Source organism: Chiloscyllium punctatum, chromosome 42, assembly GCF_047496795.1.
Source record: "Chiloscyllium punctatum isolate Juve2018m chromosome 42, sChiPun1.3, whole genome shotgun sequence".
Taxonomy (NCBI): Eukaryota; Metazoa; Chordata; class Chondrichthyes; order Orectolobiformes; family Hemiscylliidae; genus Chiloscyllium; species Chiloscyllium punctatum.
In genome coordinates, this window is record NC_092780.1 from 7,802,468 (window position 1) to 7,822,210 (window position 19,743).

General features: G+C 42.4%; 1 protein-coding gene across 3 annotated transcripts in view; it reads left to right on the plus strand.

Moving 5' to 3' along the window:
- Positions 1–10,120: 10,120 nt before the first annotated feature.
- The window catches only part of LOC140465699 (CDGSH iron-sulfur domain-containing protein 3, mitochondrial-like), a 124,599-nt gene continuing 114,976 nt past the window's right edge, over positions 10,121–19,743 (plus strand). For all 3 annotated transcript variants that reach the window (XM_072561345.1, XM_072561342.1, XM_072561343.1), the window contains exon 1: positions 10,121–10,269. In XM_072561345.1, coding sequence (XP_072417446.1) covers positions 10,219–10,269 — 51 coding nt within the window. In that variant the 5' untranslated portion in view covers positions 10,121–10,218. The remainder of the gene's footprint in view (positions 10,270–19,743) is intronic.

The following is a 19,743-nucleotide window of genomic DNA, read 5'->3' on the forward strand; positions in this document are numbered from 1 at the left end:
TACTTTGACCAATATTCATCCCTAAACCCACATCACAACAAAAGGTGATTGTTCAAATATTCTTGATTTTGTGCTGATAAAGAATAATTGCAGCATCTGCTGAGGTAATGAAAATTTCAACTCTGTTTAAGAGACCTCTTCCTGTGGTTCCATCATGCCACCAGACTGCGAAAGCGAGCAAGCTTGCATAAAATTGCATTAACTACTTGCAATGATGTTTGATGTGTGTCGTCAGTACGTCACACAGTCAGACTTAACTAACCAGATAATTACAGAACACCACACTGGTGCATGAACATTAATTTCCATGTCTCTTACTTTACAACAGTGACTACATTCGAAAAGTATTTCATTAGCTTTGAAGCATTTCTACTTTTCACCACTGGACAGCTCAATGTAAATACAATTTCTTTTCTCCTCTCCTATTAGGGTAGTATGGTAGCTTAGTGGTTAGCACTACTGCCTCATGGTGCCAGGGACCTAGGTTCAATTCCAGCCTTGACCACTGGGTGTTCTGGTTTACTCCCACTGCCCAAACATGTGCAGGTTAGGTGGATTGGCCGTGGGAAATATGTGGATGGGTTGGGGAGTGGGATGCTCTTCAAAGGTTTGGTGTGGACTCGATGGGCCAAATGGCTTCCTTGCACACTGTAGAGATTCCACAAGTAGTCATTATCCAGGCTTGGATTAATTTAAATGGGATATCCCTTAACTCACTTGCTAAATTTCCTCATATTCAGGATTGTGCCTGAAGCCCGAATATTAACCAGGGCTCTACTAATGTGATCCCTTTGTGATCTAAACTCATCTTTCATCTGTAACTCCACACAAGCCACTGCTATCTTTATGATGGTGACAAGGAGAACTTGAGGCCTGATGCACTTACCTTCAAATGACATCCAGTATATCTCTCACACAGGTTATTTGGTTGAACCTTATGGGTCTCATCCCATCATCCAGTTTATCTAGGTTTTTATTGACATTTACTTCATATTAGTTCTTCAAATTGTTATGCCTGAGCACATACAGCAACAATTAGGATTGGTCTCAGCTAGTTTGATCAGTTGTCCTTGTTGTGATGTCACAAAAATAATGAAGACGCTGTGTTACACCATGTCACAGAGTCAGCTTCTCTTAGCATCCCTATATGTGGAAACAGGCTCTTCGGCCCAGCAAGTCCACACCGACCCTCCAAAGAGTAACCCACCCAGACCCATTCTCCTATTTCCTCTGACTAATGCACCTAACGCTATCGGCAATTTAGCATAGCCAAACCACCTACCCTGCGCATTTTTGGATTGTGGGAGGAAACCCACACAGACACACGGAGAATATGCAAACTCCACACTGACAGTTGCCTGAGACTGCAATCAAAGCTGGGTCCCTAGTGCTGTGAAGCAGCAGTGCTAACCACTGAGCCACCATGCTGCTGACATGCAGTTTGGCTTGAAACACAATAAGTTCTGACTAATTTCTAACTAAATTCTTTAGTCTGAGCAGAGCCAGAAATGTCAGAGACAGTTAATGTGCGATTTATTTCATTGAAAGAATGAGCTAATGCTTCAGTGTCTGTTCCACTAGTTTGATGCAATAAATATTGGTGCCTGTCGGTTGACAAATATTAAAATTTGACAATGTAATACTTATTGATACAGTAAGGTACTGAGTGTGTTGTGTGTAAAATGCAACAATCTTTCATATAGCTGGGGCCTGGAATAAAAGAACATCACCCCTGTTGATGACCAGAACATCCTTTAGACTCTATCACCCTCTTTATGTCTATTACATGTTTCAGACCTGAGTGTGTAAATTTCACCCCTTTTTCTCACTATCCTTTTACAAATTCTCCCCTTCCTGAAATCAAGCTGCTTCCATCTCCAATAAGTCACTCCTGCTTTGCCTTCTTGCTCTCTCCAGCCAAGATTAAGATTGAATATCCTTTGACTAAGAATATAACTCTGGTCTTTGAGGTGTCCATCTCTGCTTCCCTCAGAGCAGAAACTCCAGGTTTCCCCATCATCTTCACCTTGCTGTTCCTGCTCATGAGCACCATTGACTATGATTCACTATAATATATTGTTAATTCCCAAACTAAGGGCCCTGGATGACTGAATTGACATATTGGCTTTGCTTTACTGTTAGCTGATAAGCGGTGAGGTCCTGGCATTGTGGTAATGTCACTGAACTATTAATCCAGAGCCCCAGGCTAACATTCTGGGGCATGGGTTTGAGTCCCACCACATCTGATCTCTTCATCTGCCTCCACTGCCACAGATAGAATAATGCTGGTTTTCACATCTAGAGGACAGGAGTAAAAGGAGGTAGATGTCATGCTGCAAAACCTTAGTTCAGGTGGAGTGCCACAAGGACTGGTGCTGGGCCTTCTACTTTTTGTCATTTACATAAATGATTTGGATGTGAGAATAAGAGATACAGTTAGCAAGTTTGCAGATGACACCAAAATTGGAGGTGTAGTGACAGCGAAGAAGGTTACCTCAGATTACAGTAGGATCTTGACAGATGGGCCAATGGGCTGAGAAGTGGCAGGTGGAGTTTAATTCAGATAAATGCGAGGTGCTGCATTTTGGGAAAGCATATCTTAGCAGGACTTATACACTTAATGGTGAGGTCTAGGCAGTGTTGCTGAATAAAGTGACCTTGGAGTGCAGGTTAACAGCTCTTTGAAAGTGGAGTTGCAGGTAGATAGGTTAGTGAAGAAGGTGTTCGGTATGCTTTATTGGTCAGTATTGAGTACAGGAGTTGGGAGGTCATGTTGTGGCTGTACAGGACATTGGTTACGCCACTGTTGGAAAGATGTTGTGATACTTGAAAGGGTTCAGAAAAAGTTTACAAGGATCTTGCCAGGGTTGGAGGATTTAAGCTATAGGGAAAGGTTGAATAGGCTGGAGCTGTTTTCCCTGGAGTGTCGGAGGCTGAGGGGTGACCTTACAAAATTATGAGGGCCACGGATAGGATAAATAGACAAAGTCTTTTCCCTGGGGCGGGGGAGTCCAAAACTAGGGTACATAGGTTTAGGGTGAGAGGAGAAAGATATAAAAGAGATCTACGGGGCAACTTTTTCACGCAGAGGGTGGTACGTGTATGAAATGAGCTGTCAGAGGAAGTGGCAGAGGCTGGTACAATTGCAACATTTAAGAGACATTTGGATGGGTATATGAATAGGTAGGGTTTGGAGGGATATGGGCCGGGTGCTGGCAGGTGGGACTAGATTGGGTTGGGATATCTGGACGGTTTGGACGGAAGGGTCTGTTTCCATGCTGTACATCTATGACTGCACTTGGAGTACTGTGAGCAAATCTGGGTATCATACCTTAGGAAGAATATATTGGTCATAGGGAGAATACAGCATAGGTTTATCAGAATGATACTTAGATTTATGGGGTTATGAGCAGAGATAATACAAATTAGGCCTGTTTTTTTTCCTAGAATTTAAAGAGTTGGAACCTTGCAAGCAAGGATACCCTTGGGATTTGTCACTAACTTGACATGCCAGAGAAACCAATCATAAGCCATTACCTACTAGATTTAAAATAATCAAGAAAAGAGTATTTGAGAAGAGATAGTAGCACCATAGACAAGATGAGATGTAGATATGCTAGAGAAGTTTCATAAAGGCTTCACCAGAACATAGAGGTTAGAACATACAGGAAAAGTTGCCACAAAAGGCAAGGCTACAGTTTTATCTATTAGAGGTTCTTCAACCTTATATAGATTTTGAGAAGGATTTCAGCTTGAGGAGCTCTTGAGATAGTTATTGATAAATCCAAAAGGGAATTCAGGACAATATTCTTAACCCACAGAGCAGTGAGAATATGAACCCCCAACCATAGCTATAGTACAGACAATTAGCCTCGATACATTTAATACGGGTCTTCCCAGAGTGGGTTTGAGATTCCGAGTAGAGTTAAGAGCTCCAAGGCAGCACTGGCCAAACTACACCCCCTCCCCACAAGATGAAGTAGCTGTTTTCCCACTAGCACAATTCACTAAGAGGTTAGGTTGGTCTTCAAGCCTTGGGTTGGGGTTACCATGGGTACAGGCTCAGTAAGCACTGGTATAAAGGGAAGCTACATATGCACATGAGGAAGAAAGGAGTGGAATGAGGTTAAGATGATGATGAAGATGATGTTGGAGGAATCTAGAATCTACTGCGAGGATACATCGAGGCTGGAAAGCTTGTTTTTGTGTGCTGTGGTTTCTACTATATGTGCCATCCATCTCTATAAATTCCTTTTCCCTGCCATCCCAATGAATATCAACAACCAATGCAAGGAACTCATTGGCTATGTCTTCTCATTAAGTTTGATATCTTCTATTCATGTGCCCTTAATTCTACACCTCTCCAGTGATTGAAACGAGGTAGATCTCATTGACTGCTAGATCCTTGATTGGGGCTGGTAATCTGGGCCAATCAGGAAGCCAGATATGACTGACATAAACAGGTGATTACAGACTTATGCACTTGTTGTTTTTCACTGTGACTCAGAGCTGCACACACACAACATGGGTGCAAAAAAAAAAGGAGAATCACAGGTTCCGTTCACGCAGAGCTGGCTCTAAGGAAGCTGGACCAGTTTCAAGTACTGTTCAGGTGTAAACACAGGGTGACTTGGTGACAGGATACCAGCCTCTGTGGAGTTATTTCATCACTCAACGGCAAACTGTTTCTCTAGCTCTTTCCTCATTTTGTTTCCTTTCACTTACTCTCCGCCTTCTTTCCTGAAGAGACTGACCTATTGCCAGGTTAGGTAACAGGTAGTCTCCAGGTGGTAAACAGGTTCTGATTTGGAGGCTGTTAGCAAGCTGATTTGTTTGTAAGTCAGAACACCATTCAGGACAATATACAACAGCTGATCAAAAGTACGGGAAATGTTGATAAGTTGAGTCTTTAAAATTACACTCACAATCATAAATATGAGCGTTTGTAAGTCAGACATTTGTAAATTGGGAAGAAAAATATAAATGGGATTTTCAGGAAGAGGTGAGCACCATGGACACTGCTTGTAACTGGCCACTCAGATGTTTTTATCTTTGTGGTGGTGGAATTTGAATAAAGTTTTCTCTACTCGTTTCTTCACTGTGTCCTACACCTACAAGCACATGACATGGGTGCAGGGGAGGAATAAGTACTACTGCTGTTTGGCAGTATCATGGGGGGTTTTAAAAAGGATACATAAACGGGATTTAGAATCCCCTCAGTTCAAAGAACTGGCTCCAAGCTGGCTGGCTACAGCCAGGGTACTGTGCACAAGTAAATAAAGGGAGACTTGACAGGATACCAGCCTCTGTGCAGTTGCTTCAACTTCCTTGCTTGTCATGTCAAATGACCTGATACACTGATTATGTGACACGCCTCCCATGAGTTCTGAGCTCACTATTCTTCTATTTTCTAATTCTTCTATTTTCATCCTAAAGGGAAATAACTGACATGAGCATCTGCAGAGTATTTCTGCTCAGAGAAAGACACCAGTTAATAACTAACATTAACTACCAGAGTGAGGGGAGGGAAATGTAAAGGTTACAAACGTCCAAAGGGTTACTTTTGGTTGGAGAAAATTTGTAAAGGTTGAAAGATGCCTTCCACATGGATTTCCTGGTTGAGGACCTTCTCACTGCTCATTCCTGGCTCTGAACTAAGCGATTGTTTCAGAATCTCTCTGCACTGGCGACAATCTTTCATTTCAAGGTCTTGCTTCTGAATGTATAAATGGAGAAAAAATAGGTGTGGCTTGAAACTGCCAGCAGTTACTCACGAAACCTCCTGCCCTGCACAAGGCAGCCAATAAAGATGAGGTAATGCCCTTTGATACTGGCCTTCCTTATCTTGACAAATGAGGCATGAATGAAAATAGGAGTTAGTCACTGCCCTCTCAGTTGTCTGCATTTGGACAAAATTTGCTGTTTCCATGAACTCTGGCTGTAACAATGACATTATTTAACTTTAAAAATCTACTTCACAAACTTAACAAAAATTGACATTTACACTGTGGTTTTAAAAATGTATTTATATATATTGTCTGTTTTACCCTGCAATTCTGTGTTTGCCTGAAGATGTTTATTGGTCAATATTTTTCTCTCTGAATGCAATGTTTTGTGCAGATTATTTGGCTACCATGTGAATCATGGTCAAGTCAGATACTATACTGACCCAATATTAATAATAGCAACAATGTTTATTTATATAGCACCTGTAAAATAATAAGATGTTCCAAGGCACTTTACAGGACATTTTAAACCAAGCTATATAAAGTAACATTAAGAATAAAAACAGAAATTGCTGGAGAAACTCAGCAGGTCTGGCAGCAGTGTGGGAAGAAAGCCAAGTTAACGTTTTAAGTCCAGTGACTATTCAACATACTTGTATTTGTAGTTATCAAACTGAGTGGAGAAGAATCATGGTAAGAACTCAGACTGATTTTTTGAGACTAAGACCAGTTTTGATAATGTTAGCAGTGCATTGAGTTAAAGCAACCAGCACAACTCAGGCTGGAAATGTCTGAGCTTGCTGACTTAATACCATATGATGTGACTGATTAACTAATTGATCCATTTGAGGAGTTAGAATTAAATTAATGTGATTTTTTTTTCTTTATTGTTACAAAAAAATGGTCTTGCTCCAAGTCCCACTCTAGAGGTATATAATCTTAGCTAATGCTCCAGTGCAGTACTGAGTGCTACACAGTTAGAGATGCCACTTTCCAATTGAAATGTTAAACCAAGGTCCTTCCACTTTCTTAAGTGGAATTAAGAGATTGCATTGAACATTTTCAAAGAAAAGTAGGGAATGTATCCCCTGTGACCTAGACAATACTTATGCACCAAGCAACATCACAAAAACAGATTATTTGGCCATTATTACATCTCTGTGGGAGCTTACTGTGTGCAAAGTGGATGGTGTGTTTCCGACATTAAAACAGTGATTACATTTCAAAATGACTTCATTTTCTGTAAAGCACTTTGGGAGATCCTAGTGTCATGAAAAGCAAAATATAAATTAGCAACTTTCTCTAATGACCAAACACAACACTAACTGTGTGACCTGAACTGAGTTCTGCCATTATGCAGAATTTAAAAAACAATTCCTAGAATGATAGTGTGCAGGAGGCTATTCAACCCTTCCTGTGTGCACTAGCTCCCTGCTACAAATTAATCCCACATGCCCTGTTCGTTCCCCACAGCCTGTAAAAAGTTTCCTTTTCGTGCTTTTATCCAATTCCCTTATTCATTTCTCTTCTGTTTTCACTGAATTTCATTGATAATATTACAAATCTGCACTTTCAACCCATAGAAGCATAGAGAATAGGAACAGGAATAGGCCATTTGGCCCTTGAAGCCTGCTCTGCTATTCTTTATGGTCGTGTCTGATCATCCAACTCAATAGTTTATTCCCATTTCTTCCCCCAACCTTTGATCCCTTTAGTCCCAAGTGTACACCCACTTCCTTGAAATCGTACACCATTTTAGCCTTGACTGCTTTCTGTGGCAGCAAATTCCACAGGCTCACTGTTCTCTAGATGAAGAAAATTCTCCTCACCTCAGTCCCAGGTGAAACTTTAATACAGGAATATCAGGGGAGAACCTCATTCCTCGGTTTTTAAGTCATTGATTTCCTGACCTCGCTACCCTTCAAATAGTTTCAACAAGGTATTATTCATCAGTCACTCTGCTGCTGGTTGAGTTTCCTCTCAGGGTCATGGCTGTTGGGAAGTTCCAGGATAACAGTGGGAGGAAGGAGGAGGCTGGAGTCTCTGACCTGTACAGTGTAGTGACCTCCTGTTGGTTACTCTAAGGGAAAGCATTGTTGGTGAAAATGAAAGGTGTTGAAACTTGCAGACTACCATACCGCAACAGCAGGAAGCAGCAGAAAGGTGAAGGAAATAATACCTTTGGGAAAGATGAGACCCACCTTGAGAAAACATCTTTATTTTACATTTGCTCATGGAATATGGAGTTAGATTTGTAGGGACATGGGCTGGGTGCTGGCAGGTGGGTCTAGATCGGGTTCGGATATCTGGTCGGCATGGACAGGTTGGACCGAAGGGTCTCTTTCCATGCTGTACATCTCTATGACTCTATGACAGGTTCAAAGAGATGAATGGCCTACTCCTGCTCCTATGGCTTGAGGGTGTTTCGTTTTCCGTCAATTTCCACACTCCTCCCTTCTGATTTGTTCTGAGGAGTGGTTCCAGCTATTTTTAATGTGCTCTGGTACTCAGCCAAATGGTGATCCATCATGTGGAAGCTTCAACTGTGATTGGTCAGGAGGTTATTCAGCAACATTGGGCATCACAGTCAGGTGATATCTGATTACCCTTTCATATATGTTCATTCATGTCCCCATTCAGCAGAGGTTAATAGCAAGAACCTTGGCTCATATCTTTTTGCAGTTAGCTAGGGGTAATTGTAGAAACCCACCACCTAACACCGCTCGCCCTGACTGAAATCCCTTAAATAGAAGATTTGCATTAATATAATGCCTTCAACAATTTCAATGACGTGAATGCCAACAATTCAGTGTAGACTGGTGCATTGTGTCTGGTAAAGGCACATGGTCTTAACAGACCACAAGGCTGCTGTCCCATTACAGAAAGCCAACTGGTAGTGGTATAACATGAGGAGTCACCAGACCTCAGGTGATGGGAGAGGTTGAGAAGGAGAGTTCTTCATAATAACCTCATTTGGTGTGGGAATTGAACCAATGCTGTTGCCATCACTCTGCATTGCAAACCAGCTGTCCCCCTAGACAATATGGAATGCTTTACTTAATTTGCACACAGCAAGCTCTCACAAACAACAATATGATAATGACATTTCAAATCTGTCTAATTAAACTTTATTGGGAGCCTGATGCAGATGATCTTTTACAACTGCCTGAGAATGCAGACGGGTGGGGTATTCTGTTTAATGTTCATCTAAAAGAGGGCATCTCTGACAGTGCAGGACTCCTGCAGCAAGCACCCAGAGATGACTTCTGTTAAAGTCTCTGGAATTCATCATGACCTCATGGCTTAGAGACAAGAGTTACTGTGCCTCCCAGACACAGCTATCAATCCAGTGGGAGTCTCAGATCTGAATCATTTCTGGTGTAAACTGCCCGAGGAGCATGTATTTGCTCTGTGGTGGAAATAGAATCATAGCGTTGTACTGCACAGAAACAGATCTTTCGGTCCAACTTGCTTATGCTGACCAGATATCCAAAATAATTCTAGTCCCATTTGCCAGCATTTGTCCCACATCCCTCTAACCTATTCATATACTCATCCACACACCTTTTAAATGTTATAATTGTACCAGCCTTCACCACTTCCTTTGCCAGCTCATTCCATACATGTACCATCCTCTGCATGAAAATGTTGTCCCTTAGGTCCCTTTTAAATCTTTCCCCTCTCACCTTAAACCTATGCCCTCTGGTTTTGGATTCCCTGACCCCAGGGAAAAGATTTTGCCTGTTTACCCTATCCATGCCCCTCATGATTTTATAAACCTCTATAAGGTCACCCCTCAGCCTCTGACGCTCCAGGGAAAACAGCCCCAGCCTGTTCAGCCTCTCCCTATAGCTCAAATCCTCCTATCCTGGCAACATCCTTGTAAATCTTTTCTGAACCCTAGCATTTTCAAGGAGGATGCGTGCAAAATAAAAATGAGGAAGCAAATTTGCTTGAAAGCAGATTATAATTTGTTATTTGTTCTGAGGAGAAGTCACTCGATTTCTCTCCACAGACCTGTTGAGCTTTTCCAGCAGTTTCTATTTTTGTCTCTGATTTACAGCATCCGCAGTTCTTTCGGTTTTTATAGTTTGTAAGACAGGCATTGAACTGAAATTAGACGGAAAAACAATTCTTTCACAAGTATAGCCAATAATGGAGTAAACTAATCCCATTTATGACATACATTTCAGCTAGACCAGGTGTTGGAAGAAGAATATTTTAACTGAAAGTCTGGGAAAATTACACATTTAAGAAATGCTAAGGACGGCAAAAAGTTTTTTTTTGGTGAAATATATCGAGAAACTTTCTGCCTTTGACTCCGTTTTGGTGACCCGGGAACCAAAATTAAAAAGGGGCGGACATTGCAGCTTTTTCTTCCGGCTGCAGTTTAATCTTTTTAGATCTCACTGGCCGACCTCAGGAGCACACGTGAAAAAGAATCTTTCGTGAATAAAGCGGGTGCAGTGTGAGTTTCCACGGCGCCTGTCCAATGTATGGGCTCGGAGCGCGGAGTGTGTGTCTGCAGACACTGTCATTGCAGGTTAGTGACTCTGCACCTTCCCTGCTGTTGCCTTACTTACCTGGTCAACAGCTTGACGTTGTTAACTTCGTCCTGTTTATTTTTCCCCCGCCCTCTTCCACCTTGAGAGTTGTTCCACATTCATGTCCCTTTACTTATTTATGACGAGACTCAGCAGTTTTGGTCTTTACATTTCTTCATTCTGGCTGACACCAATTAAAGCCACTGTCTGAAGCAGCAATGACCTGAATTTCAAATAAAACATTAAACAGAGGCTCTCTCAGGTGGTTGTAGAAGATTCCTTCACTCTGTTTCTAAGAGAACAAGACATCCCTAGTGCTGCAGTTTTTAGCAGCTGATTGTGTTCAAGTCAACTGCTGCTTTCCTATAATCAAGATGAGAGTGTTGCTGGAAAAGCACAGCAGGTCAGGCAGCATGCAAGGAGCAGGAAAATCCACATTTCGGACAAAGGCCCTTCATTAGGACTTTCCTACAATGACCAGTGACTAAACACTTAATCTCCTCCATCTCTTTCATCTCTGACTTTGTCTCCCCTTTCTACAGCTAAACTCCCTCCTGTGTGCCTCCTCCTCCTCCTCCTCTTGTTTCCTTCTCTCCTTGTCTCCTGTACATCATCTCATCTTCACATTCTTTTCCTCGACATTCCTACCATCCTCACCACTGTCTTGTTTCTATTCTTGCTTCCCCCCCATCCTCATCCCTGCCTGAGCTATGATGTCTCATGGTTAAACCAATTAATCTTTAATTTCAAATTCCTATCTCTTTAAAATCCAGAAGAACGCTGCAAGATCCCTGTGCTGCTCCCATTCTGGGCTCTTACATATCCTTCATAATAATAACCACTCCATCACTGGGAGCTGAGCTTTCACTGGCAAAGCTCTGAAATTCCCATCCTAGACCTCACCCCCCTCTCTCTTTGAGGCACTTCTCTTCAGCTGCTCTAATGTCTCCTCCTGCTGTTGGATGCTGGCTGACCAGCTGTGCTTCATCCTCCTGTAAAACAAAAATAACAGTTGCTGTGTAAATGCAACTTGATGCAAAGCTTTATTCAACTCCATCTGGAGTCCAGTGAAGATTGGGCACACACGATACTTATACACTGACAGTTTTAATGTCCTCTTTTGTAAATGATTTAAGTTAATAAGATACCGTCCAATTATGTATATTTTGATAATACACCTCACCATTTTTTTGAGATTTTGAATTGCAAGTCTTTTCTGCTTAGAAGTCTGGTCTGAAAATATCTGACTGAATGGCAGAGAAAATTGGGCCGAATGGCCTGTTTCCACACTGTAGGGACTCTATGGTCTAAGACCATAAGTTGTAGGAGTCAAAGTAGGCCATTCAACCCATCAAGTCCACACCAACCCGCTGAAGGGTAACCTACCCAAACTCATTCTCCTTTATTTACCCCTGACTAATGCACTTTACTGATGCATCCCTGAACACTATGGGCAATTTAGCATGGCTAATTCACCTAACCTGCACATCTTTGGATTGTGGGAGGATACTGAAGCACCCGGAGGAAACCCATGCAAACTCTACACAGACAGTTGCCCAAGGCTGGAATCGAACCTAAATCCCTAGCACTGTGAGGCAGCAGTGCTAATCACTGAGCTACCATGCTGTCTTATTGCCAATAATGTTCTAGCTCTGATGAAGAGTCATCTAGACATGAAACATTAGCTTGCTGTCTCTCCATGGATGCCTGACCCATGTGATCCCCAGCATTTTATTTTATTTTCAGTACAAATTCCAGCATCTGCAGTAACTTGCTCCTACAATGTTCCATTTAATTTCTGTTTGCTCCATCTGCTTGAATCTAAAGAATCCTTGGTTACAAGCAGCCTGTTTGTTGCCTACATGTTACATGAGCTAGTGTACAGCAATATCTACTCAACATAGAAGTAATATTAATTGCCAAACCTCCATAACTGGCCTGCAGCATCCAGGAACCAAAGATTAATCTCCAGCACATTGTTGAGAAATGCCTGGAGAAAAAAATGACAGGGCATGAAAAATATTGAATGTTTCTTTTTATTTTCTCTGAACACTTGTGTTCATTATTCATTGACTCACTTAAACATGTGTTGGTACAGAAGGAGTCAAGAGTGTGGTGCTGGAAAAGCACAGCAGGTCAGGCAGCATCCAAGGAGAAGGAAAATCGATACTTCGAGCATTAGCCCTTCATCAGGAAAGGAGGCCATTCAGCCAGCTGTGCCTGCGCTGACTCTCCAAATGCATATCATTTAGTTATTGTTCTGCCTTGCACATTGGATGATTATTTGAATAGAAGTAAAGCTCTCTTGAGTGCCTCAATTGACTCTACTGTCACCATACTTACAGGCAATAAATTGCAAACTAGACCCACTTGTGCCCCCTTTTCTACACTGGCAAATCACCTCATCTGTGCTTTCTCATACCTGATCCTTTGACAAGCGGGAACAGTTCTCCTTCTCTACTCTATCCAGACCTCTCATCGGAGAACATCTATCAGATTTCCTCTTAGCCTTCATCTCTCCAAGGGGAGCAGTCCCAAACTCTTCAGTCTATTCTCAATGACTGATGTTTCTCAAATACTAACTTTTGTAGTGGTATTTTAACTTGTGTTCCTCCAGAGTTTAAACCTGGGCCTCGGCATTATTAGTCCAATGATATTACCATTTTGCCATCATCTCCTCTCTACTTGTGTTGCAGTGGTAGTTTCCATCCCTGTGGACTAGGAGCCAAGGGTTCAAGTCCCAGCTGCGCTGGAGTTGCTCCATTCTGAACAGGTTGGCTAGAAAAAAAATCTACAAGTGTTCCAGGTATTTCTCTAATCAACCTGTTCAGATATATTATTTAATGCAGAATACAGGGTTAAAGGCAAGATTCTTGGCAGTGTGGAGGAACAGAGGGATTTTGGGGTTCATGTCCATAGATTCCTCCAAGTTGCCACCCAAGTTGATAGGGTCATTAAGAAGGCGTATGGTGTGTTGGGCTTTCATTAGCAGGGGGATTGTTCTTTAGAGCCATGAGGTTATGCTGCAGCTCTACAGAGCGCTGGTTAGACCACACTCTGGAATATTCTGTTCAGTTCTGGTCACCTCATTGTAGGAAAGATGTGGAAGCTTTAGAGAAGGTGCAGATGAGATTTACCAGGATGCTGCCTGGACTGGAGGGTATGTCTTATGAAGAAAGGTTGCGGGAACTAGGGCTTTTCTCATTGGAATGAAGAAGAATGAGAGGTGACTTGATAGAGGTGTGTAAAATGTTCAGAGGCATAGATAGAATGGATAGACAGAGACTTTTTCCCATGGCAGAAATGTCTGTCATGAGGAGGCATAATTTTAAGGTGATTAGTGGATGGTTTAGGGGTGATGTCAGAGGTAGGTTCATTATACAGAGAATGGTGGGTATGTGGAATGTACTGCCAGCAGTGGTAGTAGGGTCAGGGACATCAGGGACATTTAAGCAACTCTTGGGTAGGCACATGGAGAGATTGTACAGTGAAGGTTATCAAGGTTAGTCTGATTTTAAGAGTAAGGTAAAAGGCCGGTACAACATTGAGGGCTGAAGGGCCTGTACTGTGCTGTACTTTTCTATGTTCTCTGTTCTATATTCTATGTCAATAAACCTCTTCTATGACTGTTATGAAGATGTGGGTGTGCTGTACCTTTTTAAGAGAGTTGAAAGCTAACAAAAACTACCTGACAGCACCAAGTGTTCTGAAAAAAGATAAGTGTAACATGTACTCCAGCTGCTGGGGTAGCTAGAATAGCTGGTTGCCTGGAAACAACAAAACAGATTTGAATTAGATCAATCAGTTTAAATTATACCCTGAAAAATACGAAACTCCAATCCAGTTTGAATTTAGTATATTGACAATCTTAAAAGCCAATGACACAATCCAATGCTTTGAGGGAAGAAGACCAGGGAAAACTGAAAGTTGGGAGGAGAACTGCCAAGCCATCAGCATGTAAAAAGACTGTCCAAAAAATAGTTCTCTCAAAGATACCTTTATTAATCAGTAATCTGTGAAGCAGAAATCCCGAAGAAGAAGAAGAAAAGAAGATTCAAACATCTGACTGGTTTTTGAAAAGTTGAATTTTGGTAAATCTTAATCAGGGGGTTTTATCGGGCTAGTATCATAGAAAGGAAAGTAAAAGTTAGGTGAGATAAAGAAGTTGTGAATAGTTGTTAGTTAATTATTCTCTGTTGTACTTGAAGAAATAAAGTTGTTACTTTAACTAGTTCTTGGCCTATAAAATTTTCACAGATTATTGCACGGGGGATAAATCTTTCCTGTGTTGTTGGGTTAAATTAAACAGGAGGGTTTACCCTGTGTCGTAACAATGACAAACAAGTTGCTATCCCTTCCCTCTTTACAGGAATGTTTATCAGATCAAAAACGAGTCCAAAGATTACGGCCATTTGTGCATTGCAACAGAACTGTCCAAAAAAACAAAATTACTTTTGGAAACTGAAAGAACTGTGGATGTTGTCAATCAGAAACAAAAACAGAAGTTGCTGGAAAAGCTCAGCAGGTCTGGCAGCATTTGTGTAGAGAAGTCAAAGTTAATGTTCCGGGTCCGGTGACCCTTCCTCAGAAAATTACTTATGGTCACGTTATGACAGAGTTTGAAGGAGTCATTACTCCCTTTTCTAGTCCCAGTTCTCTGCTGGTCACGACAAGTTTTAACTGTTATTAGGCTGGTGATCTAGCAGTTATATCGGTTTCATTCTGTGCAAGGTGCAGTGTTAGGAATATGTCAGCAGTTTTTCTTTAGTGATTGATAATTTATAGGTTCATAAAAAAACACAAATGTACTGAAACAAAATGTAAATGTTATGACTAGCCATTTAGATTACCCAAATACACACACAGCCATATCGTCCTGAAGAGAAACAACAATATTGAAAACTCTGCAAAGTGTCAACTTCAAAGTATTTTGGCCAAGTAATAGCTAAACTCTAGCCGGGGGGGGAGGTGCGGAGAAAAGGATAACTATGGTTTGTCCCCAAGTTGTGTTCTGATTCCAAGGTATTTTGCTCATACAGTCAAGTTACTGGCATTGGGGCAACTTCCTGAAACAGTCATGGTGAGATAGATTCCAAGGAATTCTCCACAAGTGGTAAAGAAGACTCCCATGGGTCGTCAGCTCACACAGTTACACAGAAAGAGAGTGCAATAGACCACTGCTTTCAGGCTGGTTAAATTCTCTCTGAGTTAAAAATTATACAGTCTTATTCCACCACAACTGGACCATTGTGACTTCACCCTCAAAGTTTTCTAGGCTCCTGAGCTCCCTGTTCTGTCAGGTGCAATACTATTGCAACTTCTGCCTTTTCCTGAGCAAAGTATCCTCTGATTAAAAGTTTAAGGTATGGATTCACAAACATTTTGAGAATTAATGTTTGGATCACATCTCCTCAGAAGACTCCACTGACAACAGTAATAGACAAGAGAGAGGCTGGTTGGACCAGGGAGACAAACGACAGGCTGGAGCAGTGCTCTATCACAGAATTCACTGTATACACCCCAGCTCAAATAAATTACCCATTCCCTGGTCTCCTCCTGAGTTATGGCATGACATGCTCTGACCCTAAGCTGTATTTCACTGGAATTAAGAATAGCATCAAGTTCCTTCAGTGCCCTGTAACAACTGCCAGTTCCTGGCAAGTTTGCTCTTTTACAAGGTGGTGTTAATTAAAATAACTGGCTCAAAAAAAAGTGAAAAACTCATGTATTTTGCATAATTTTAAGAGACTGAATGGTGGATGAGGTGATTCCACTCCAAGATAACATGTACACACAGAAATTCTTGTAAGAGGAGCAAGCAGTCTAACCACCCCAACCCATTGGACTGATTCTGAATGCCTGATGACAACTCTTGTCCCACTCAGGAGCAGATTAAATCAAAGGATTCCCGCATAACTAACTTAGATTCCCAAACCACAGGAAAAGGGCATTGTCTAATTAATTACCTAGAAAACTTGTAAAAGGCTCTTCTGGCACAATGGTAGTATCTTTAATTCTGGACCAGGAGGCCTCGGTTTAAAGTGCCCCCCCCCTCCCCATTCAAATTCGACCTTCCAAAGTGAGTCACTTCAATCTTTTCCAGGTTGAACTCCATCTGCCACTAATCAGTCCAGTTCTGCATCTGTCAATATCGCGTTGCAACTTACAACAGCCCTCCACATTACCTACAACTCCACTAAACTTTGTGTCATTAACAAACTTAGTAACCCATCCTTCCACTTCCTCATCCAACTCATTTATGAAAATCACACAGAGCAGCGGTTCCAGAACTGATCCCTGTGAAACACCAGTGGTCACCAAGCTGCAGGGTGTATAGTTTCCATCTGCTACCACCTTCTGTCTTCTATGGGCCAGCCAATTCTGTATCCAGACAGCCAGATTGCCCTGTATCCCATGCCTCCTTACTTTCTGAATTAGCCTACCATGGGGAATCTTATTAATTGCCTTGCTAAAGTCCATATACACCACATCCACTGCTCTACCTTCATCAATGTGTTTTATTACATCCTCAAAGAATTCAACAAGGTTTGTGAGGCATGACCTGCCCGTCACAGAGCCATGCTGACTTTTTTGAATCAAACTATGTGTTTCCAAGTAATCATAAATCCTGTCTCTCAGAATCCTCTCCAATATTTTACCCACCACAGATGTAAGACTGACTGGTCTCTAATTCCCAGAAGGAAATAACATTTACCACCCTCCAATTATCTGGCACTACTCCTGTGGACAGCAAGGATGCAAAGACCATCGCCAAAGGCGCAGCAATCTCTTCTCTCGCTTCCTGTAGTAACTTTGGGTATATCCCGACTGGCCCAGGGCACTTATCTATCCTTATGTTTTTCAAATTTTTCAGCATATCCTCCTTCCTAACATCAACCTGTTCGAGCATATCAGTCTGTTTCATGCTGTCCTCAGAAACGACAAGATCCCACTCACTAGCAAATACTGAGGCAAAGTATTCATTAAGGACCTTCCCTACACCCTCCGACACCAGGCGCAAGTTCCCTGCACTATCCCTGATTGGTCCTACCCTCACTCTAGCCATCCTCTTGTGCCTCACATAAGTGTAGAACACCTTAGGTTTTTCTTTAATCCTACCCGCTAAAGCTTTTTCATGCCTCCCTCTAGCTCTCCTAAGTCCATTCTTAAATGGAGTTCCTTCCTGGCTACCTTGTAATTCTCTAAAGCCCTGTCTGATCCTTGCCTCCTCAATCTTAAGTAAGCTTCCTTCTTCCTCTTGACTAGATGTTCCACATCCCTTGTCACTCAAGGTTCTTTAAACCTACCATCCCTTCCTTGCCTCAGTGGAACAAACCTGTCCAGCAATTATCAGCATGTGCTCCCGAAAGAACCTTCAGATTTCTGTTGTGCGTTTCCTTGAACTTCTTCCCAATTTAGGTGCCCCAGTTCCTGCCTAATAGCATTGTAGTTCCCTCTTCCCCCAATTAAATACTTTGCCATACCATCTGCTCCTATCCCTCCCCATAAGTATAGAAAAGGCCAGGAAGTTGTGATTACTATCAGCGAAATGCTCTCCAACCGAGAGATCCGACACCTGGCCTGGTTCATTGCCAAGCACCAAATCAAATATGGCCTCCCCTCTAGTCAGCCTATCTACATACTGAGTTAGCAATCCCTCCATTACGCACTTGACAAAAACTGTTCCATCCAAACTATTTGAACTAAGGAAATTCCAATCAATATTAGGGAAGTTGAAGCCACTCATGACAACAACCCTATTACTTCTGCATCTTTCCAATCTCTGCCTCCCAATCTGCTCCTCAATGTCTCTGTTGTTATTGGGGTGGGTCTGTACAAAACTCGCAATAAAGTGACTGCTCCTTTCCTGTTTCTGACTTCCACCCATACTGACTCTGTTGACAAACTCTCCTCGATGACTTCCCTTTCTGCAGCTGTGATACTATCCCTGATTAGCAATGCCACTTCCCCACCTCTTTTACCTCTCTCCCTATTCCTTTTGAAATATCTAAACCCTGGAATATCCAACAACCACTCCTGCCCTTGAGATATCCAAATCTCCATAATGGCCACAACATCATCATTCAAAGTACTGATCCATGCTCTGACTTTGTCACCCTTATTCCTGATACCTCTTGCATTAAAGTAGACACATTTAAACCCATCGCACTGACTGCACCTTTGCCCTATGAAGCAGATTCTCTGCACACTGTATCTGGCTGTTTACTACCTACTCCATCATCTGATCCATGGCTCTGGCTCTGGTCCCCACCCCCTGCCAATCTAGTTAAAACCTTCCTAAAGAGTTCTAGCAAACCTTCCAACCAGGATATTGGTGCCCTCCAGTTCAGGTGCAACCTGTCCTGGTCCCATCTTCTCCAGAAGGTATCCCAATGATCCATATATCTGAAGCCCTCTCTCCTATACCAGCCCTGCAGCCACGTGTTCATCTGCACTCGCTCTCTTTTCATAGCCTCACTCGCCATGGCACCGGTAGCAATCTTGATATTCCTACTCTGCTTGTCCTGTCTTTTAGCTTCCAACCCAACTCCCGATATTCATTTTTCAGCTGCTTATCCCTTTCCCTAACTATGTTATTGGTATCTATGTGTACCACAACTTCTGGCTGCTCTCCCTCCCTCTTAAGAATCCTATGGACTCGATCTGAGACATCCCTGGCCCTGGCACTTGGGAGGCAACATACCTTGACACCTGGGAGTCTCATTCATGACCACAGAATCTCCTGCCTGTTCCTCTCGCCATTGAATCTCTTGTCACTATCGCTCTCCTATTCTACCCCCTTATGTTCTGAGCTACTGAACCAGATTCAGTGCCAGAAACCTGGCCACTGTGGCTTTCCCCTGATAAGTACCCCCCCCCCCCCCCCCTCCCCCCAGCAGTATCCAATACGGTATTCTTATTATTGAGAAGAACAGCCCCAGCGGGTCTCTGCACTGTCTGCCTATTCCCTTATTTTCTCCTAACAGTCACCAATCCTGTAACTTAGGTGTGACTACCTCTCTATAATTCCTCTGTCTCACCCCCTCAGCCTCCTGAATTATCCGAATTATCCAGCTCCAGCTGCAGTTCCCTCATGTGGTTTGTGAAGAGCTGGAGTTGGGTGCACTTCTCACAGGTGAAGTCAGCAGAGACGCCAGTGATGACCCTTCCCTCCCACATCCTGTAAGTGGAGCATGCAACTGCCCTAGCCTCCATCCATTCTGCTCTAAATTGCCAAGCAAGATTGAATCAACTAGGAAAAAAAAGCCTTACCTTACCAACCCTCACATATGGTCTTTTTTTTGGTTAGTGGAGGAAGACAGGTGGGAGACACTACACGTGTAGTGTCTCAGGTTTAGCCATAGTTCATGTGTTCTATCAGTTCACATGCCCAGCAATCCCATTGTCCACGTCCACTCCTGCTGAGCCTTCGTTCCATTTATTCATGGGGAAAGTATTTAAATGGGAAATTT